At 40.4% G+C, this 23,207-nt stretch overlaps 1 protein-coding gene across 2 annotated transcripts in view; it reads right to left on the bottom strand.

The window, feature by feature from the left end:
- Positions 1 to 8,956: 8,956 nt before the first annotated feature.
- Positions 8,957 to 23,207, bottom strand: part of LOC103190379 (D-glucuronyl C5-epimerase) — a 30,045-nt gene continuing 15,794 nt past the window's right edge. For both annotated transcript variants that reach the window (XM_007911130.2, XM_007911131.2), the window contains 3 exons: positions 15,876 to 16,507; positions 11,177 to 11,422; positions 8,957 to 10,581 (listed from right to left, as the gene is read on the bottom strand). In XM_007911130.2, coding sequence (XP_007909321.1) covers positions 9,557 to 10,581; positions 11,177 to 11,422; positions 15,876 to 16,494 — 1,890 coding nt within the window. In that variant the 5' untranslated portion in view covers positions 16,495 to 16,507 and the 3' untranslated portion in view covers positions 8,957 to 9,556. The remainder of the gene's footprint in view (positions 10,582 to 11,176; positions 11,423 to 15,875; positions 16,508 to 23,207) is intronic.

The raw sequence follows: 23,207 nt of genomic DNA, 5'->3' as shown, positions 1-23,207 counted from the left end.
CTGTGTGGAGGGCGCTATACAAGTGCAAGTTGTTGTTGGTGTTGTTATTGGTTACCAAGCAGTAAGGAGGAACCCAGTTTTAGCCCAATTGGCGGATCACTTTTCCGGGGGTAATAATCGCTTACAAAAGATATTTGGTCCCTCCATCCACAGCTGGGCACCACCGGCTTCCGCGTTTCGCCCCCAAAACCAAACAGTCACTCCACTTTACGGTGTATCCTGTGAAGCGCTTTGAGACGTCTCGAGGACGCGATAAGGCGCTGTATCAAACGCAGGGGTTATTATTATTATTTTACTGTTATGTTTCAACGTAATAAAATGCTGAAATACTTTCTTCCCTCTTGGTCTCTTTTAAACTCTCCCTCCCTCCCTCCCTCTCTCTTTTGTAAAATATTCCCACAAGATCAATCAGATTTCTGATTAAAGAGTCGTGTTTTCTTCCTCACTGTAATGTCTGGCAGCCCCCGGCAGGCACACCGCCAGCCCTGATTTGTTTAATCATTGCTATTTTCCAACGATTCTCAGATGCGCGAATCACACGCTAACTGAGACTCGGCAAAAATAGAGACTGAGAGAAGCAGAGTTCAGAGATTTCACCATCGGTTTCATCTTTCTTTTTTTTCTTCCTGAAATTTTCTCGCAAATTTTCCAGAAAACTCTTTCCCAGTCTCCCAGATGCCACCGTCTCTCTTCCCCCTGACTCGGGAACCACCACCAGCAACAAGAACTATATTGATGCGGTGCCTTCAATATAAAGCGATAGATTGCAGGTGTGTGCAAATTAGCTGTCGCATACGCCTGCAGAATGCACAGTCACTACACTTGACAGGAGAACCATAGGCGTTCCCGACAACAACTTGCATTTATAGAACATCCTTCACACAGAGTAACATCTCGCACAGCACAGAAGGTGGACATTCAGGTCATCGTGTCTGTGCTGCTCTTGTAAAGAACGATCCCTTCAGTCCCATTTCCCTATCCTCCCCCTCCCTCCGTAAACCCGTATTTCACTCTTTTTTTTTATCATATGAAGCACTTTGAGACGTCCTCCCAACATGAATGACACTGTATCAAATGCAAGGATTATTATTATTATTATCTTCATCATCGTCCCCTCAACGCTTTGACAATAATCGTTTATTCATTTAAAAGAACTGGGATTAATTAACATCCTCGAGTCCTCCGCTTTCCAGACTTACATTCTGGATTTTAATTAAACCTTCGGTCAAAACAGACCATCAGTTGGGTGACAGGACATTAAAATAATAATAGTAATCCTCGCATTTGATATTAGCGCCTTAACACATCATTAAGACTCTCAAAGCGCTTCACAGAATATACTGTAAGGTGGAGTGACTGTAATTTGTGGGCGAAATGCGGCAGCCACATTGCGGACAGCAGCGTCGCACAAACAGTCATGGATTATGGTTTAGATTCTGCCCGTGTTGACTACATCGTACTGACCGGTGAGCGAGGAAGGAGAGGGCGCTGGGCAGGTCAGCGAGCGAACACTGCTGGAAAGGTTGATGATTCCTGCTCTGTTTCTCCCCGCAACCTGTGACCTATTTCTGTTTGTTGTTCTCTCTGAACAACAGACTCACCTGCAAACCCTTTCTGATGTCACAACGGGCTCTTTAATGACACCCTTTAGCAACGTCACTGCGCCTCACCTTTTTGTATCATAATAATAATAACAACGATAATCCTCGCAGGTGATCAGACTTCTCAGTGAAGTGAACAGATTGTGAATTTGTAGCCAACTACACTTTGAATTACATTAAAACTTTAAATTAAGGATCAAGGTGTCAGTCCGGCTCAGTTCCGTTGCATCCTGTGGTTTGGTTCCAGTGTCGGCCGGGCTCAGTGGCTCAAGCCCCACATCGGGACTTGGAATCACACAGTCTAAGCTGACAGTCCAATGTCACGCTGGGGGTTTGATGCAATGTGGGAGGTGCCGTTCTTCAGATGAGACGTTAAACCGAGGTCCCGTCTGCCTGTTCAGGTGAATGCTTCAGATCCCTCAGCGCTATTCGTAAAGAGAAGGGAGTTTCTCTCTCTCGGTGTCCTGGCCGTCAATCCTCCCAAATAAAATTGGTCACTCGATCCACGGCTGTTTGTGGGACGCTGCCGTGCGCAATTGGCTGTCATGCTTCGCCCACATAAACACACAGTCACTCCACTTTACAGCATATCCTGTGAAGTGCTTTGAGACGTCTCATTGACGTGATAAGGCTCTGTACCAAAAGGATTACTATTATTATTTTAATGCCCTGTCACCCTGAAGCTTTTCAATTGATGGTCTGTTTTGACCGAAGGTTTAATTAAAATCCAGAATGTAAGTCTGGAAAGCGGAGGACTCGAGGATGCTAATTAATCCCAGTTCTTTTAAATGAATAAACGATTATTGTCAAAGCGTTGAGGGGACGATGATGAAGATAATAATAATAATCCTTGTATTTGATACAGTGTCATTCAGGTTGGGAGGACGTCTCAAAGTGTTTCATATGTATGATCACATTTGGTGCGATGGTGTCCGGTGCCAGAATCTCTCACAGTCACTGCCACTGACCTGACATCTGCAAAACATTCAGTGACAACTTTAACTGGGTCCCAGTGTCTTTACGGCTGGAGAGAGAGTTGATGGAGGATTTGACGGACAGTTGTGCGTTTTGAGCGCAGGCGGCCTGTACGTATTCCTTTCTCTGCGGGTGGTGGGTGGGGTGAGGGGAGAGAACCCTCTGCTCTGTATATGTCAGTTTTATGGGGCTGTACGGGGAGGAAAATAGCAGCTTTACTGCTGTTTACAATCGTAATATAATTGTGGCGTTTGATCTGCCTTTGGAGCTTTATTGCCACATAAATTCCTGGTTGCTGCAAAGCAATAAGTGTAGATTTGTGTTTGGTGAGTGTGTTGTGCTTCGAATCACCGACAAAATAATCCGCCCGCACCCCCCACAAACAGCCCGGCCTATACACTGTACCTGCCAATATAGCACCCACGAGACACAGGGCACGTTCTCGCACCCCCCCCCACGGCTGTTTGCGGGACGCTGCCGTGCACAATTGGTTGCTGTGTTTCGCCCACAAAATATACAGTCACTCCATTTTACAGTGTATCCTATGAAGCACTTTGAGATGTTTCAACAACGTGATAAAGTGCTATATTGAATGCAGGACTTATTATTATTATGTCCCAACGCCCTGAAAAACACTTAGAGCCGTTTCCAGATTAAAATGTGCTATAAAGGAGCCAGTTTCATTCAACAAACAGGAATAACTCCTTCAGGTTGGCAGCTCAGCCGCTGGAGCCTCAGAGTCGCTCTGCCCTAAACCCTCTTGGATGTTTCACAATCTTGCTGAAGGCTGGGCACAGAAAAGCCTATTTGCAACCTATGCTGTGTCCACACCCAGTGATGTCAATTAGGTTTAAACGTCACCTTTCAGCTTATGGCCTTGGGACAGACAGCATTTTTCGCAGCTCTACATGTGCTGAGTTGGTTTCTCTTCACATACCTTGGTATGTCTCCCAACGAGATGCCTTCCTACATTCCAACACCCACATCACTGGCCTACCCAACCTCCAATCTCTCTCACTCTCAGCTTCCCTCCCCCACCCCCACTTTCCTTTCCCCTTTCCCCTCCCCCCCCGCTCCCCTATATCACCGGAGAACTCACAGTTCAACATTGACGTTGAACCCAGATCCAACCAAACTCCTCAACGCCATTGGGATTGAACACTGAGTGCTCTGCCCTGTGACCGCATGACTGAGGCGTGTGTGCATGTGCTGGAGCTTCGCCTCTCAAACACACACTCAACAACAACTTGCAATTATATAGCGCCCTTCACACGGTGGGTAGTGTCCTGGAGCGCTTAGGCTTTGTCTCTCAAACACAGGCTCAGGATTCGGCTACATCTGGAAGAGAGAAAAAGGGGACGTGCATCAGTGCGATCGGAATAACAGGCCCTGGTATCGGAAGTGCATTAAGCACAATTATATAAAAAGAACATACAGACACACACACAGAGTGGGTAGTGAGTGGTGTGTTGCTCCTAGACTGGGTCCTGGGTTGCATTAACTGGCTAATCAAGATCATTGTCTGGAGAGCTCATGCTCTGATAACAGCGGATTCAGTCTGATGGTGGTGCGGAGAGAGACAGAGCGAGAGAGAGAGGCAGTGAGTGGGGGAGCCTGTCGGCTGTTCCTGTTTTGAGAGGTTATTCATGTGCCCGACTCTCACACAAAATACACAGTCACTCCGCTTTATATCCCGTGAAGCGCTTTGTGACGTCTCAACAACATGATAAGGCGCTATATCAAATGCAAAGATTATTATATTTTTATAAATGGGATTCCTGCAAGATAACAAGTGCCCAGCAGGCAGCAGCACAGGGCCAGGGATAAAGGCAGCTCTCAGACACACACGTACTGTACGTTTAAAAGCATCGCGTCCCAGCCTGCAATATTCCAGAGCCAGGAATCCCGTCTTACTCCCTTACCCACCGGATAAAACTGGTCATTCATGGCTGTCTGTACACATTTCTATGTGTAAATCAGCTGCCGAGTTGTCCTACAAAACTACGCTCTCACTACACTGGGCAGTCTCTGCAGAGTAAATCCTGTGAAGCGCTACAGACATGAAAGGCACTTTAGCAAACGCACGGATTACAGCACACCCACTCGCTGAGGACCTGTGGTGTGTATCACGAGTATCAGCTGCACCTGAATTCAGCCCAAAGCGAGAGAATAAGCCAGGCTTACAGCGGTCGTTCTGGGTACATTGCTGTTTAGAAACGGAACATTATCCCCACCCGAGAAAGAAACTCCCTCTTTTCCAAATCATTGCATTGATTCTCTCATGCTCACCCCAACAGGCTGGCGGGTGGGTTGGGGGATGGGACAGTGTTGATTGGAACGAACTTCAACTAAAAATCCACATAATGAATTAAGGATTGTACTTTTTGGGAAGGAAGAGAGGGATTGTGCCCACGTGCTACCGAATATTGGAGCCAAACTGGCAAAAAAAAACTTTCATTTACACCACAACCACAAGGGGAACAGCAAGGCTGCCTCTCGGGATGCTGTCAGCGCTTCTAATTTGTACAAAATAGGTCTTGAAGGTTACTGCGTTATCTGGAGCGTTGCAGCTTCTCTTTGCAACAGTAATGTCACGAGCAACAGAAACCCAAGGCCGAAAGGGATGGCCACAATGCTTTCAAACTGATCAAGACCTGCCTTTCATTTAGGATCTTTATGCACTGAACACACACACACACTACAAATTCATAGCCCAAACGTGACATGAGAAGAGGATTTGCTTCCTCCCTAGAGCTGCCGTTTAAAGCCAATAAGTGAGCGGTCTCCAGCGAGAGTGCACACATCCTTCCCAGGAACACAAAAGTATTCAGCTGAAATATCAAATTTATCCCCATGGCAACATTTATAGATTTACATTTTTCTCTCGAGCCCAAATCAGGTGATTTAAACATTGCTGTGCCAGGGACAAAAAGTTATAAAACCTCTCTTTCTCTCCCCCACCCCCTCTCTCACACACACACAAATCCTTCTCCATTGCCAGGACATCTGCCGGCTGGAAACAATGCGAGCATTTTCCTGATGGTCAAAAGAGAGTGAGGAATGCAGACATACTGTCCACGTTTGTACAGACAACGTGTTTTGTTTTTGTGCAGCAACCAGAGTTCCAGCTGCATCCCACAACCCTTGCCCGTTTGTCCTCACCTGAGCCTCTCTCCCCGCACACCCAAGATGCACTCACTCACTATACAGTGTGTATCCTGCGAAGCGCTTTGTAACGTCTCGACGACGTGATAAGACGCTATATCAAATGCAAAGATTAATTATATCGACTGGCAGAATAAAAGCAGAGTACACCGGGCTCCCTTGTCAACCCCCTTTTCCTTGCTATCTTTTTTTTCTTCCACCTCTTTTTCTCCCAACAGAATTAAATCTGAATTCTGGTTCTCTCACCCCCTCTCCCAACACTTATATATATTTTGCTATCGATCAAACACTCAGCATATCCAGCCACGTGTACTGAAAGGCATTAAGTTTGATAACGCAACCTCTGCAATGTGTCAGGTACACACCTAACGTGTCAGATTCCACTTTAACACAGATTTAAAGGGCGAGTGCCTCCAAATGTCACAAGTGGTTCAAATGAAAAAGACTCGAAAGCTCATTTCCAGAAGCCCCCCATGCGCCAACTCACCATCCTCCTTATCATAGCGTCGAGCTAAGGGTTCAATGACCTTTCCAGCAACTTGTTCCAGCCAATAATTACCCTCCGGGTAAAATTATCCAGACTGTGAAAACAAAGCGGTAGCCATATCTATGGAGTTGAGAAAACCGCCGACAAAAATCCTTTGTAATCTCACTTTTAATGTGTGTGTGTGTGTTTGTGGGGGGGGGGAGGGGGGGAGAGAGAGACTGTACATACAAGTAACAGGATGTGAGACAAACAGGAAAAAATCCTTTTTTTATATAGGAAAAGCGTTTTATTGTACAACTTCAGTAAGCAAAGATACTTCAGCACAGCAAAGATTGATCCAATCGATAGTTTCATATAAACATAGTATATAGTCGCTTTATTTTGAAAAAATTCTGAATTCTTGCTGTGTATAAAATGGCAACGCTGTACTGCTGTGCGCACATTGTGCTTAACAGATGCCAAATCAGTACAGCTCCACAAACACTAGCTCGTCCCGTCAACAGGCCACAGTGTTCAGTAAACAGTTTATTGCATATCCAACATATGGTTCAAATCCACGTGTAAAAATACAAGTTAAAATGATAAAAAATACAGTGTAAATGAAAAAATAGCAGCTTTTAGTGGAAGTCTTGCACATTGTCCAGACAGGGTACATTGGCACAAGTCTCCTATTGTGCTTATGCATCATCAGTTTGCATATATACCCACCTGCATCTTACATTCTAACACTTTCGTTGACTAGAACAATCTGTTAGCAATACAGTAAATCAGACAGCTCTGCTCAAACATTGAGCAAGCTGAAGATTTGAATGCTTTGGTATTGACAACACGCAAGCTCAGAGGAGGAAAAAAAGATTTATAGCTACGACAGATTACCCTAAAACCAGGAGAGGAAAATAAAACCCCGAATACACTTCTTTTTTTTCAAAAAAAAACACGACACGGTCACTAGTTTCTCTACACACAAGGAATTGAACCGCGAAAAAGAAAAACAATGTGATTCTGCATAGCAAAGAACATTTAAGCAACAGAGAATTAAAAAAAATGGGATACCAAATATATGGCAAATTACAAAAAAACTCCATTAATATTTCTGACCCATCTAAGCATCAGAAAATGAGCACCTCTCAAATATACATATTGAAATATGTCAGACATCAGCTTTGAAGAAAAATCTATACATTGTTGGGACAATAGATTGGCCAACGTAACCTGCAGTTTGACTTACACATGATGACAGTTCTACAGACATCACAATTTGTTTTAAATAAGTGTTTGATTGAGAACAACCTACCTACGATGATTAGGCAAAATACTGCAGATGCTGGAAATCTGAAATAAAAACAGAAGTCACTGGTAAGACTCAACAAGTCAGGCAGCATCTATAGAGAGAGGTAAGTGGGTTAGCATTTCAGATCAATGACCTTTTGTCACAAGCAGAACTGACCCACACTCCTCTCTCCATAGATGCTGCCGACCTGCTGAATGTTCCCAGTGACTTCTGTTTTTATCTCTACCTACAAATATTCTCTGGTTGATTGTAGCTTAAACCAGCATTAGGATTTGTGGGCAGTGACCCTCACAAGGGCGGGCAGTTTAAAGACTGGGCAACTCTCAGCCAGCAAAGTTGGCGACCATACAGACAGATGATTAAAAAAAAGATTGTCTAGTTTCTTATAATTCTTTACACAGTAAACATTTCTCTCAGTGGTGAACAAACAAAGACAAACATTACTGAATGAACGAAAAGCAAAAAGGCCCAAACCCAGAGAATTAGGCAAAATGATAACAGACGACTTGGAAGTCATTTTATTTCCAAACGGACTCACCTGTGATTGAATCTCGTGGGCATCATTACTTTAGCAAAATGGCTGCTTCAGCTTAGGAGTCATAAGTTTTAAGCAAACATCAGTTTGGAGTGGGGGAGAGGGGCAAAGAGGGAGAAGAACACTTGTGCAAGTGGCTTTAAAGAAAATGCCAGCTGAACATCTTTTTTCCTCTCTGTAATCTTTTACTTCCTAACTTGACAAATGGCAAATAAAGGCAACACCTATAAATATATATATATTTAAAAATCAGGCTTTAATTAGGAGTCATTTGTAATGAACTGATCCCAGTTGATATTGGATGCACCATTTTTGTTGTATGCCAAGATGCTGCCCATGTGAAGGGCACTATATATAAATGCAAGTTTTTGTTATATATAAAACATCCACTATACATGTACTATACATTAAACTTGTGCAGTTACATTTTAGTTAATTTGTTGTTGTTGTTGTGCTTTGCCATGTGCATTAAAACCCAAATCAGCTACAAGCTTTAAAAGGACTCAATTATGGAAAAATATTCTGTGTTCAATGCAGATGACCAACATGAAATTTGATGCAATTCTCAGAACAACATCATTCTTACTTACACAAGAGAACACGTTTACAAACCACCTTGGGGGTCATTCACAATTTCCTTAAAAGTAGAATCTACCACTAATGGTGAGGCAGACAGGGCGGGGGACATGAGGCAGTTCACTGTCTACCTGCGCTCTATGTCCCCCATCGTGCCCGTCCCACCATTGGTGGTTGGGCATTCAGCTTTTCTGCCCTCACTATCTGGAACTAACATACCAGAATCCATCCACATTGTCCCCTCCCTTTCCGCCTCCTCTTCCACCCATCATAATTCCGATCACCAGCTCGGGTGCAAACCCTTGACTGTCCACAACCTTGGGATGTCCTTCCAGCGTGAAAGGTGCGGTAAAAATGCAATTTTGTTGTTGTTTTCATACATAATTACAGGTGCCAAGTTGGCCAGACACAAGGATACAGGCTCTCTGAACAGAAAACAAGTCCGGCTGGTGAAACACCAGGTGTATGGATATTTTTAAATTGTGTTTGAATAGAGAGATCTGATACAAAGATAACAGATATTGATAGCCCCCTCCGTTCACACACAAATAATAAAGGGCAGAAATGAGGAAAAGTATGTAAAATAGGGGGAAGGAATACAATCTTGAAAGAATTCATTTGCCAGTCAGTGTGAGAGAGCTCAATTAACGCGCACACACACTATTAGTCCTCAACACAAACATTAATGACTGTGTCCCCACTTCCATTAATTCAACAGAAAGTAAAAAGCATGTTAAATCAAGAGTAATTCTGTAAGATACCGGTAATACTCATTCCGTTTACAAAATGACATTCTACCTGTAAAATGACAGAGATTAAAGAAAAAAAAGGTACAACCTGCACTCCTTATAAAAGTGTTTAAATTAATGGACCTTCCCTTATATATTATATGTACGTTTCATAAGATTATAATTTGGCTTTCAGCTCTAGTTGTGCTTTGCCCTCCCTCCTTTTAAATACGTCTTCCATCTCTTCATAAACTCTTTAAAGATTGGTGCGTCCTCGATGGTGCTCAGCAGCTGGAGCTGGTTGATGTGGGTGGTGTGGTAATCCCAGCGGGCCAGGTTGGGAGCTGTACCCAGCATGAAATGGCGGAGATCATAGATTGAACCTGAGCCAGTGTCATACAGTGGAAGCATGGCTCTCAAAGACTCCATGCCTCGCTCGTACAGTTTATTTGCTTCTTGTCCCACTTTCTCGCTTGCAGTTTCTCTCAGATCGTACAGACCCAGCAGAGAATATATGAAACCATTTAAAACAAAAGAGCTGGGAGAAGTTGGGTACTCTTCATACCAATCGTATTTATTCATAAACACGGCCTTTACGCCATGGTCCTGTGACTTCAGGGTATAGGGTGCTATGGCCCGCAGGGCTGAATTGAGGTACACCTGCTCCTTTGTAAGCAGGTAGGCCCTTACAAGTGTAGACATAGCTTGACCTTGTGCCATGGCTGAATACCAGCCAGGGTCTAAAGACTTGAAACCTTCTCCTAGCTTCCGGGTCACCATAATTGGCCAGCCCCCCCTTTCATCCTGGTTTCTAACCAGCCAATCACTGGCAGCGAAGAAGGCTGGCATATGTGCTGTTGTTGCTATAATAATGTTGTCAATGTAGCCTTTCCCCTTAGCCACCAGCTTTACCACTTTCTTGGGCATGATTTTAGTCTGCTTTACCGCTTTGGTGTTGGACAAACCAACTCCTTTCTTCAGGTCAGTCACCAGGTCTCTAGTAACAGTGCTCCAGCTAGTCCGCGGGCCGATGCCGTAGTAAATGTCTCCATCTTTGAAGGCGATAAGTTGTGTGTTTGTCACATAGTGAATTGTAAACATCTGATTCTTCTCAGTTGTTTCCAGCATCACTGAAACACTCCCATTTGTCAAGAACTTAATATCAAAGGAAATTATAAAATCTTTCATGTTACCAAGCACCAAAGAAACTCCCTCTGAAGATTCTGAAAAGAAAGGACGAACTTGTAAAAACTTTTTAAGTTTTTTTAAATTTTAATTTGTTTAAACATGCAAGCAATGATGTGAAATAACACTAAAAAATAACGATAGTAAAATATTTACATTTTTCATGGCTATAACCATTTCCCAAACTCAGCAACAAATATTGTTGAAAGATTGGACAGTTTGGAAATTTGTTTGCCAAAAAATTGATTTTAAATTACATTTTTTTAAATTGTATTTGCTAACTTCCCCAATATGATTTTTAAAAATTCATTAGTTAAGACATTCCGCTATAAGATTTTCCTAAAGCTATGGGATCTGGAAATTATTTTTAAATATCGAGACTTCACGATCCAACTCGTTCTCGCTTTACAATATTAGAAGTCACATTGTCTTTCTTTAGTTAGACATCAGATCTAACAAGTAATAGAACACAAGAATTTACTGGGCGAAAGAAGACCAAGGTCCATCTAGTTTGCCTTCCACCATCCTGGCAGTCACTTGACAGGCCGTATCCCAAACTATATACTGTATCCCAAGATATTATTTTCTAACAGAAATCTATCCGATTTGTTCATGATCGGTGAAATAAAATACCTGAGGTGCTGAAATGCTTGACGTTGCTGGATCTGGCTTTGTCAAAGACTGTAGAAACAGTGCTACCCTTGGGCACAATCCAGTCACTTGCTCTGGAGCCTTTATCTTTTTTCTCTGCGGTTTCGTACACTTCAACGTGCGGTGGTTTCTCAGTGAGGTTTTTACTATAGTGACTTAACCCATATTGTGCTATCTGAATAGGGTAGAAATAACCTTGAGGACCCCACTGTGTAGACAAAGGCACACCTAAAGAGAAACACAAAACAAGTTAGACTTAAAGTGACCAAAACACCACCGAGGATAAAGACCTATAGAAAATAAACAAATTAATTAGTGTAGATTTGGGGCCCAAGGAAACTACAACTCATGCCAGAAAGCCAATGTCCTTTTGAAACAGTTTGATACTTTCCACAAGTCTTATATTACATGAGAAAAGTGCCATATTCAAAGAAAGTGTGCAGTTGCCTTCCTTTTAGATGCTATTAAATCAGACATTCAAATACATTTTTGTGAACATTTTCTTTCCATTTCAGTCTACCAGCTGCAATGGACATCTGTTGTTCATGAGAGGTGAACACATCCAGATCCACCTGCCCTCATAATAATAATCTTTGCATTTGATAGCACCTTATCACATCTTAAAGACATTTCAAAGAGCTTCATGTAAAGTAAATTGACTTTATTTTTGTGGGTATCACCTCAATGGAAACAAGTCTCCATTTACATGTGGTCAATACAAATTGGTTGCTCAAAATGAAGACTTGGAAAGTTTCCTCGCTGCATAAATCAACAGTAAACAACTTTACACTTCAACTGGAATTAGGTTTCAGATGGCTAATGAATCAAGTAATTATATTCTATTACATTAAGGAATCAGAGAATTAGGATAAAACGAGACATTAAAGTTAAAACAGCCAGTTACTGAAAGTGACCTAAAGGCCTAGTTTGACTGCACAGTACAGTATAAAGCATTGTGGCCAATTAGATTAAATGTTTTGCAAGTAAGTCCTCCCCCACTAGTATTACACACATTACAAGGAGAGCTAACAATCTCCTCAAACTAGTGAGATATTAAAGGTTATATATTCTACAATCGACGAGCTAGGTTGACACCACAAACACCCAATCAAGCATGAGCTGTATATATGACGGCTTGTTCTTTTTGGGGTTGATCCTGAGATCACAGTCAGACACTGAAGCTGCACATAGAAGCAAGCAACACAACTGGAGAGCCATTCAAATTATCCCAATGCTGACCTTAAACATTCTTCAGCATAGGATTGAGCATCAATAATGCTGCCACATTTACACTTGGAAACCCACATCACGATAATGCTTAAGTTGTCAAATATTTGAGACAGGCACCTTAAGCTTGTATATATTCCTGATGCAGTCATAAAATTTTAGTTACAGTTTATACAAGTGTTAAACGGGCCTATACGTTTGCATACTGCTCCTGGAGTGGAATTCTGCTGAAAATACTATTTTTATAACAGATGGCAATGAGGCAGAAAGTGTGGTGGGGGTGCTGGAAAACTCAGATTTAATGGCATTTTCATCCAGGTATTACTTTCCAAATGACAGTATTTAAACTGCCAAGATGAACTGAAACCACCTTAAATCAGTATTAGCATTTTACAAAATGCTCATTCCAAACATTTTATTGAAGTGTTGACAGTCTACAGGATTGTCAGGTTTGATCATTACCCACTGCACGCAGGACTCAATTTCCTGAATTAACAAGACTGTTATTTCATTACAAGAGGAAATTGCACCCATTACTGGATTGAGGGATTTGAAACCAGAACTTATACAGTGCCGTGTCCAAATAGAGTTTTTGCTGATTGCAAGACTTTTCTGCTCCTCGACATGGAGTGATATCAGCAGCCAGCACACAGCAGTCAGTTAATCTGCAGTGAAAGAGAAATCTATGACCCAAACACTGCGAGAATAGCAGAATTTTGATGTGCAGCATACGTCTAGGAAATAACTGTTCCACAATACACTTCTCCTTCAACCTTTGCATGATTCAGTCACTGAAACATTAAATTAGTTGATCCCAATCTGTCGTTATACAACAACATCCTGCTAATAGGGTCACAGCAATGTACAGGCCAGGTTAGAACGGTGGGGTTCAGCTTTTGTGGGGGCTCGTGTTTACAAAGATTTGTATTTCAGTCTCGAATTCAGAACTTGCAGCTGCAGGGCTCCGAACTATTCAATCAAACTACAAAATCAGTGTCTGGGTTCGAGATAATGGATGAGGTTCTTCTATTTCAATTCAACACATTAATAGATCAGTTCCTCTATTTAAAGACAGCTCTCTTAGCTCCCTGATGGCTCGGCAGTGTTGTTCTTTTGACCACCTCCCTGCCGAGCTAGGACTCCCAGTGTGATTGCTGTGTGAATCACATTAAGAAGTCTGCCCTGCCCATGCGGAAGGCACTACATAAATGCAAATTGTTGTTCTTGGCCTTTTAAAGGCCAAGTTCAAACCCCCCATTTGTGCTTGTAATTTAGCAAGATTAAATATTCAGCATCTTAAAAGAAATTGGAATTATGCAGCTACATTTCTTGCCAAATTCTGAAGTTATTTCTGAGTATTGAAGCAATATAGTTCTAAAAACATTATCAACATCCATTATGAATGACTGAAAAATATCACGTGTGTTGCATATCGCTGTAATCATTCAATCATAAATATGCCACTTCAAATGCACCAGTCATAAACTGTACTCAGCTCGAGTCACAAGGGCTTGAAGTCACTTTACATGCAACACATTTTGGTGAGACTAATTTGATGTCAAACAGCTCAAGACAATCAGGTCAGCACCATTAGCTCAAAAGGGATTTGGGATGTACATGTGGCAGAATTAAAACATCACCTGACGTGATAAGGCTTGATAACTATTAGTGTGACCAAGTGACACGGGTGTACCACATTTGTTTGTTAAACATTACAGTAGTTATTTATTAAAAGCTTCAATACTAACCAGTTCTAAAAAGCACATGGACGAATGTGGAGTTTGAAACTCAGGTTAGGGTCAAACAGAATGCCAGGAGACCCATTTCACATGGTCACTTGCTAAATTAATATTTATTTTCCAATTAAGGGAGGTATGTCATCATTACATCATAATAACCTGAAGATAAACCATAATTAAATTGATTTGGCAAATTTGGAATGTCAGAACCCACTAATTCTAATCACACTACCACTTCAGAAATAAATGGCACCTCAGGGAACTCTGTAAAGAACAAATGCTATCAAATCCTTTGAAAAATACAGCTTTACCCAAACAAATATATTTGGATGAGAGTCAACATATTCAATTGACACCATTACAAATTGCTTTTTGAAAGAAATTCTCCACTACTTAATATTCATAGTTTTCACCCAGTAAGAAAACTTTTGTGTGAAGCAAATCTCATTTCCATTTTCAGAATAAGTATTTCATTGTACTCCATCTGTTTATTACTATTCAGCGATTTGTTTGGAAAAATGTTGAATGACCATGAACAGTCCATTGACCATACCTTAGCCATTCCACAGCTTGCAATGTACTGCATCAAGCTCAATCAGGAATCAACAATTTCACCCACATATTAAAATAATGGATTCCAGACAACATAACAACTTGCATTTATGTAGCACCCTTCACGTGGGGTAGTGTCTCAAAGGGTTAACATTGGCAGAGCTTGAAACTGAGCTTGGGGGTGGGTGGGGGGTAGGGGAGGGAAAAAGAGGTAAATGTAGACACGGTCAAACAGGAAGGTCTTCAGGTTGTGATATGAAAAGACAAGCCAGTCTTGAAATTATAGTAACAATCCTTGCATTTGATATAGCGGCTCATCACCTCGGTCATGTTGAGTCGTCTCAAAACACTTCTCAGAATATACTGTGTATTTTGTGGGCAATTTTGCACCACTTAGCATTCCCTTTAGTGACGATAGGGGCAATAGGTGTATGATTGGTTGGTAAAATGCAAGTGCACATACCAAGCTAGAACAATGATCAACATCGTAACAAGGGATAAATGAGGAGGAAAGAGTAAATCTTCAATTAGTACGGTTTCAAATACACTATTTTTAAAGAATAATTCATTAATACCCAAACTAATGTAAAATCTTAAAAAGGAAAGGTTAGACTATTTAACATGTCAAGAATAACATTATACTCATGCAATCACATGAGTAAGATTGCAACCGAAAGCTGTGGTGAGAAAAATATACGTCTCACTTCTGTTGGAGGAAGACAAGCAGGGTTGGATGAGCCCAAGGCTTTAGGGACTCCAAACTGCTGGAACTGGCAGCTTACTAATTTGAAGCACTGGTAAGCTTCTGGCTGCTCATTCAGCTGGGACCACATTATCCATTGCAGTGCTGCCTTATAAACTGTGAGCCAATTTAGGCCTCAATTGTAACGGAACACACCCCAAGCCACCTACTGTTCTATATATTAATTCAATGATAAACTAGTTTGATTAAAACTAATATTTACTCCTTCTCCTAACTAGCCAGTTAGCTCAGTCATATCAATGTGCTAGGTACATTAACAAAACTACTCCTATCCCTAACCTAGTACCTTTAACAGACTAGAAACTGGACATGTAATGTTGGTAAATGATAACATTTGAGAAATTATTTTTGAAGGTTTTTTTTTAGAAAGCGTGGTAAAAAATGGTGTAAGAAAACCAACCTTCAATGCCACTGATGCACTTCACACGGTCTCGGACCTCTACATTGTAGCCTTCAAAGGACATGAATACTCCATCTGGGCGGTAAGGCGCTCGCTGAGTATATACTTTTGAGTAACTGTGGGAAAATTCAAAACGATCGTACCCATCATACTGGGCAATCTTTCCATAAACCTCAAAATACTTTTCAATCCAACTGAAAGGCAGGTAAACTTCATTGCCTTCTCTCCGCCCTTTTATGATGGTCTCATCATTTATTAAGCAATCCATCTCCTCATATTTAGGCCCTAATATTTTGTTGGCATTGTTATTTAGGAGGCCAAGACCAACTATAGGAGGGGCCTTCTGTTGTTCCTGTCGCAAAACATCTTCTGACAGCTGCTTCGGTGGAGGTTTCCCAACTTGCATGAGGCTGTTTACATCATCGTTGCTCTCAGAGTTAACCTCGCGCTTCTCCAGACCCTCTCCCCTGAATAGGTCCTCCAGATTGCTCAGATCTTTTGGAAATTGGATTGCTTTATCACTTGAGCATTTGTTCCACAGCAGAACTGTGACCAGTGTAAAGAGGGCACAGATGACAATGAGAGTCTTGTAGTTAACTCGAGCTGCCAAGCAACGCATATTCACACCATACCTAGGAACAAAAAAAAATATGCAGTCAATGGATTAAAAAAAATCACCTTTTTTTGGGAAAGTAACATTAGCATCACTACAAAATAAACCTTCCCATTCAAAACAAAGCCGTACTTGAGAAACTGCCTTACTCCAATAATCATAAAATACTTCGTCAAACATGCCCCCCGACACTTTTCTCATTTAAATAACATTATAACAATAATAAAAGTAGTGAAATATACACTCTCTTATTCTATGTAATTCTTTAGATACATCTACAAAACATAGCCTGAAGGCAAATTAGCTTGTGCTCGAGGGGGCTTTTTCGAGGGAGATTTTTCTTAACTTCATAATTGAAACTTTACATTCAAAGGGAATGCAACACATTTCCCCCCATTTTGGAGGCAACATAAATCATATCCATTGATTATTCCCTCCTGAAGTGAATGATGGATGCTAACTAACCATCAAGGTGCAGATACTGATGCACTTTCAAATATTTGATTGCAAAAATCTAAATTGCTAATTATGGATTGAACAATTTCTGCTAAATATATTTAGATAGAATGCCAGTTTTAAACAAATTCCAGTAAATATAAATTTCACAGGCTGTATGTAGAGTTTGTGACGGAGTAATCAAGCCTAGAGGTGATGAAGCATTGGATGAGATTCTCATCAGCCTAGGTGAGAGGTAGTGGTAGAGATGGGCAATGTTGTGGAGGTGAGGAGAAGTGGAGGTGAGGAGAAGCAGAGCTCATGAAAACCCAGATACAAACAGGTTAAAAGAACCATTGTTATTTTGTCAGTTTGTTGCAGGGGTCCATTAGGAAAAGCACACAACTTGAGAAGAATTGAAGACTTGATTTAATATGTTTGCGTGTGAAGTTGCACAAGATTCAGTGCAATCACCTTTGAAAACTAATGGAATTTTACATAGCACTTTGGTCTGAAAACTAGGTCACACCAAATAAGAAATTCTACACAATGGAAAGTTATTGGGCATTTTGGAAAAGCATACAAGAAACAAATTTATCATTTGCTTGCAGTCTGTTACGGCATCATTGAAAATGATCATATTAGTTTTAATACTTGTCCAGCAGTACGCTTATGAATTGGGTGTTATCATTTGGAGGTCATCACTGCTCTAATACAGCCTGTTCCACTTACCGCACACCCACGCAATGTGTCTGACCCAGGGATAGGGGAGATGAAAGATAAGAGGCTGGCCTTATCTTGACAAGGCTCCTGATGCACTGGGAGGAAGAATGCCTTTCCAAAATTTACAAATTTTAGGTTCGAGACAAGAGCCCCTTATTTTGCAACCAGTTTTTAAGCGCTCTGGGACGCTACCCTGCATAATGGGGGCTATGTAAATGCAAGCTGTAAAATTCTCTCAATTTACTGAAACATTCATTACCTCTTACTAGAGCAGAAAAATTAAAGTAATAATTTATGGCAGCCTTGTTTCAATGTAGATGCAATAATGTTCATGTCATAACCCAGTGGAAGTGGATTTACATCCCTGGGTTTACAATACAAATCCATTGCCAAAACAGTAATCGGATGTGTCAGATTGGAGAAGACGTGTATGGTTTGGGTTGGGAGGGGAAAATAGAAGGAGAAGTTTTATTCGAGTACTACACTTCACTACAACAACAAAACTTTACTCAGTAAGTTTTAGCTGACGGTAACTTACATTATGTTCACAAAATACAGGTCAGAATTTGAAAATTCAACATGGTTCTGTATCCCTTGTTTTGATGATGTTGTGGACGATGCACAATAGGATTATTAACCTGAAAACAAAAGTCGCTGGGAACACTCGGCAGGTCAGGCAGCATCTATGGAGAAAGGAAAGTGAGTCAACGTTTCGGGTCCACGACCCTTCATCAGAACAGAAGGGTCATGGGCCCGAAATGTTGCCAAGCTTTCCTTTCTCTACAGAGGCTGCCTGACCTGCTGAGTGTTCCCAGCGACTTTTTTGCTTTGTTTTCAGATTTCCAGCATCTACAGTATTTAACGTTTTGTTAGGATTATTAACCTATTCTATCAACAATTGATAGAATCAATTGTTTTTCTATAAAATATACCTTCTTCAAACAATGGAAACAAGATAGAACAAGTCCAAGAGAACAAGCACAACGACAAACATGCATGTTACAAACAGATATATTGAATTTAAGACAGTAATTTTCTAATAGTGTCAAAAAAATCTTAAAACGCTCAGAAGCTCAATTTAGCTTCCCTAGTACTGCACTACTTTCCACCAACCCTCTGGCTTGGCCTGTCAGTCAACTGTGTGAAGCAACTTAAAAGGATCTGTATAAATAATTGTGTTGAGCTGAAAGCCTTGTACAGGGTGGTCCAACCTTTTGGCTGCTGAGGGTCAGATGCCCTACTTGAGAAACATCTGTGGGCCACATAAGCAATAATTTTGTGTTTGCTTTCCAGAAACATAACATATATGAGTTATGGAGGAAGTGGGTGGGCCAGATGGAAATGACAAGGGCAGGGCTAATATCCCCTTGAGGGCCAGATGCATCCCATGGGCCGCCAGTTGGACCACCCTGGCCTAGACTATCATGAACTCAAGTCTAGACTTGAGACTTGAATCAACCCCTTCTGACCCACAGACAAGAGTACAACTACCGAAATCAACCTGGCTACAGTACAGGTCGCTCTATGCCTAAAGGTCATTAGTCAAGTGTTTGTGGACAAGTATTACATGTAGGCCTCAACCAATCAACCAATTCCTATAATTATTTGTAAATGCTGAAGCAAAGCTGCACAGGTCTGCCACTGTAGGCTTCTGTTAACATCTGATGTTCTAACAGCGAATGAATTTCATGGGACCCAGTCTGTTTCCCATAGCTAGTTACTTGGCACATCACTTGAACAATGAACAGCCTCTGTGAAAATTACTGTCATAATTACAAGTCCATTTAAGGTACGGACGAATAAATCTAATCACCAGATGGGCACGGTTATTAAAATCTTTGCTAATGGCACAAATAATAACTCCAAACTGTGGCAGCTGCCGACAAGTGAGCAATAACATTTTCTAACCAGTGCTCTGCAATTGAGTGATTGTTATTGTAAAAGCTTATTGGAGCATAATTTCATGCTAAACTGTGGCCGCCTGACAAAATTAAAACGGTTATTTCTGGACATTGTATTAAGTTTCAACCTACAAATATTAGCAAACATACACATTAACTGATTTTCCTTTATGCTTGATAAATTGAATCTGCTACGGTGACAAGAGGTTCACTTACAGGCAAAAAAGTGCTGCTGCAGAAAGAACCATAGAAAGGAATTTGAGATTTCAGCTGCAAGGGCTGATTTTAAATCTCAAATATTACAACTATTACTGCTGTCTCTTTTCTACGACAATTTAAGCTTTGTAATTGTGCCAATTCTAACAATCTTTCCACAATTCAAGGAATGTGGCACTTATAAATGAGATGTATAAAACAAAAGCTGGTTTGAAGATATTAAAATGCTGATGGTTTTGATAATTTTGCACATGTTAGAACAATTCAATTAAAGAATTTTTGGTTAGTAGTAGGAGTAGAATTCACCCTGGAATAATACATGCTCAACCCTGGCCTTGAGTATTTCTTAAGAGCATTCGGTTGATGTTTTTTAATATAATATTTATAATTTGATAAGAAAATGCAGCTTTGAAATAAAACTAATTGAGGAACTATTTCCCAATGGAAAAAGTGGAACTATACCAAAACTCCTTGGAGCTATGAAAGCCTTTGCAAGATGAGAATGCTACAGAATGTGTGGTCTAAATTGGGAGATGGAGTCGGCACAAATCACTCCTTGTGTTACAAATGGCCCCAATACAACGTGGAGTGGGAAACAGAAAGATCAATCCCGCCATTCTACATTGCTTTCAGCAACAGAACTGCAGATGAATTAGAGATGCATGATCCAATACTAGAGGACCATAATGACCTCAGATAAAACAAAAATGGGCAGAAGCTTTCAGTATAAAGTACCTCTCTCATCCATATATTTAGTATCTACGATTTTGCTTCCCTTCCCCTTAGAGACAAACCATTATCAGGCTTCCTCACATACTAACGTACTCTGAGGCAAACTAAAAATAGTTCTATACTAGAATGCACTAGTTAAGTGCTACATGCTTTAAAAAAATGTATAGGAAGGAGGGTGGAGTGAGTGATAAAGAGAGGTAAAGGGAGTATTTTTATCCGACAAATAGTTCTCAATTTTTTTTTTAAAAGTTTGGATCTATTTTCAAATGCATAAATAAATGGGGCCGGGATATTGACAGCATGATGACTTAAGTGGTAGTGACAAATTAACCCAGGGTGGAGTTAACAGGAGTTTACTGTACATTTTTCATATAACACAAGTCATGTTTAGAGTCCTCAACTAGGTAGCATCTTGACAGCTATTGACAATACTCTAACAATTAAATTCTATTGAAAGTCAACAATATCCCTTGGGAATTCATTCTTTCTCAATGAAATCTGCATTTTCTTTAACCAAAAACAATTTGCCAACCCTAATGTGTAGTAAAGCTCAATCAAATTCAACTGTAATACATCAAAAACTTCAATTTACTCAGTGTAGAACCCCAAAATAAATATACCTAGCAATTGCAAGAATAAAAAAGCACTATTTTTACATTATCCAATTTTTAATCTGCAAAACTCCCATCACTATTCCACCACTTACGTATTGTTCAGTGAAGGAATGAGATCACGAATTCTAGTCAATAGACAGTCAATTATACTACAGAACTGGAATGCTCCCAATCTCTTCGCATCACATTTCCTGTTTCCTTACTTATATAAGAGAAGATATTTCAGGTGTAGAAAATGATGGTGCATCATCAACAAAATATGAAAAATTTTAATTTAAAATCTTGGCATTTGCATTGTACCTGAAATTCACACAACTGAAAGAAATCATGAGTGTCACGGCAAAGGAAGTGGGAATGGATGCCAATATAAACATAGCTGGGTTATAAGCACAACTCATAACATCATCTTTCAACCCATGAGTTAGCAGCATTCTAATAATTGCCAAACTAAGTTGTAGGATGTTCTTGGATCTGATGCTCCGTGCTGTTTTAGAATACTTTTATATATCATTCAAACAGGTTTTTTCCAATCAATCCTATATTCATTTCCCGAGCAGGTATCCCACATTCCTACATTGTAGAAAAAAACAACCCTTGAGTGGGTTTGACCAACAGTTGAGACAGTTTGAAGCATCAAAGGATATTTTGGTTTCAGAGAGGTTTTTTTCATGATGCAATATCAATACTGGTTGAGAGGCAATTAAATTATTTACCTGTAGTGTCAAGAATTCACACATCAATGATTCAACCTCCATCTGTTCTGACTGCTAAATATCAGGAGACCAGTCAGACACGGTAAAATAAATCTGCACACAATACAACTTGCAGTTTGTACATTATCCTCACCTTTCTGTATGTAAAGTTTGTTTTACACCCAAAATCTATTAGACATAAATGCTTTGGAAATAGAGAAGATCAAACATGTCTTTCAACCCCCAGCTCGGGTGCAAGCCCCTCATTGTCCAACGCCTTGGGACAACCTCCTGACATAAAAGGCGCTGTATAAATGCAATTTGTCGTTGATGTTGTCTATTGAATGGTGCTTTTACAAAGGAATGATGCAAGATAAACTTGCAAATCAAGCTTTTTTTTACACACACAGTCAAAGTTCATAACATAGAATTCAAAGGTTGAAACAAGCAATTTCTTTCAAAGATGACAAGGACATAATTCAGAACCATGATGGGTTACAAACCTCTGCCCTCAAAGCAATCTGAATGCCTGTTATTGTTACATTGAGCAAATCTGTACTCTCAAAAACTGGCAGTACCCTATGTTCCTACAGATTAATAGGCCACAGGCAAATGGTTTTGTTTCAGTAATCTTTCAAATTATACAACTCAGCTATTTTCACACTCCCAATGTTCTTAAGTGTGCAACAAACAATGAAAGGAAACTGTTGAAAAAAAATTCTGAAATTAGATTTGCAACAATTTATATTATGGCATTACTAGTGAAATTATATTATGGAACATAACTAGTGAAAGTTTAACAGCAGTGGGAATTCAACCCTTAAGCACGTTGAGTTACTGATCCAGACTGAGTACTTTTCAATCTAATTTCCATAAACCACCATCAGTGTTGCAACTGATGCAATATTTCTGCAATTGTCCATTCCTGCATTCGGTGATTCCCTACGTGCTCAGATATTTACAGATTGTGCTGAAAAGAAAGCTAAATATTAGCTAGAAATGACAAAATGAATTTGATTCTATTTTACATTATAGCACTGCCACCAATAGCAACCATCATTGTCAGCAGTTTTCAACATTCCTGTAACTGTTCTGAAACACCCATATTTAAAACTAAATTGTGAATTCTTCTAAACTCATTCTCCCGTCAAATACAAAATGCATGGATTCAGGATCCATCTAGAGAATATATGAACTGGTTGAACATGCTGGTTGTCCAAGTGCTGTCACCGTTAGGGAAAGCCACAGAAGACGTAGGCCAAGTTATCAAGAGACTGAATTTTGTCTGAAGCACTTTATAAACAGATCTATTCTAAAGAGACTTAAATCCCCAAAGCAACACAAATCCATGTATTCCGTCTTGCAACAGTACCACAAAAAAACACAAGGGACACCAAGAAGGATTG

This window comes from Callorhinchus milii, unplaced genomic scaffold, assembly GCF_018977255.1.
Source record: "Callorhinchus milii isolate IMCB2004 unplaced genomic scaffold, IMCB_Cmil_1.0 Scaffold22, whole genome shotgun sequence".
Taxonomy (NCBI): Eukaryota; Metazoa; Chordata; class Chondrichthyes; order Chimaeriformes; family Callorhinchidae; genus Callorhinchus; species Callorhinchus milii.
This window is presented reverse-complemented; position numbering and strand designations above follow the sequence as displayed.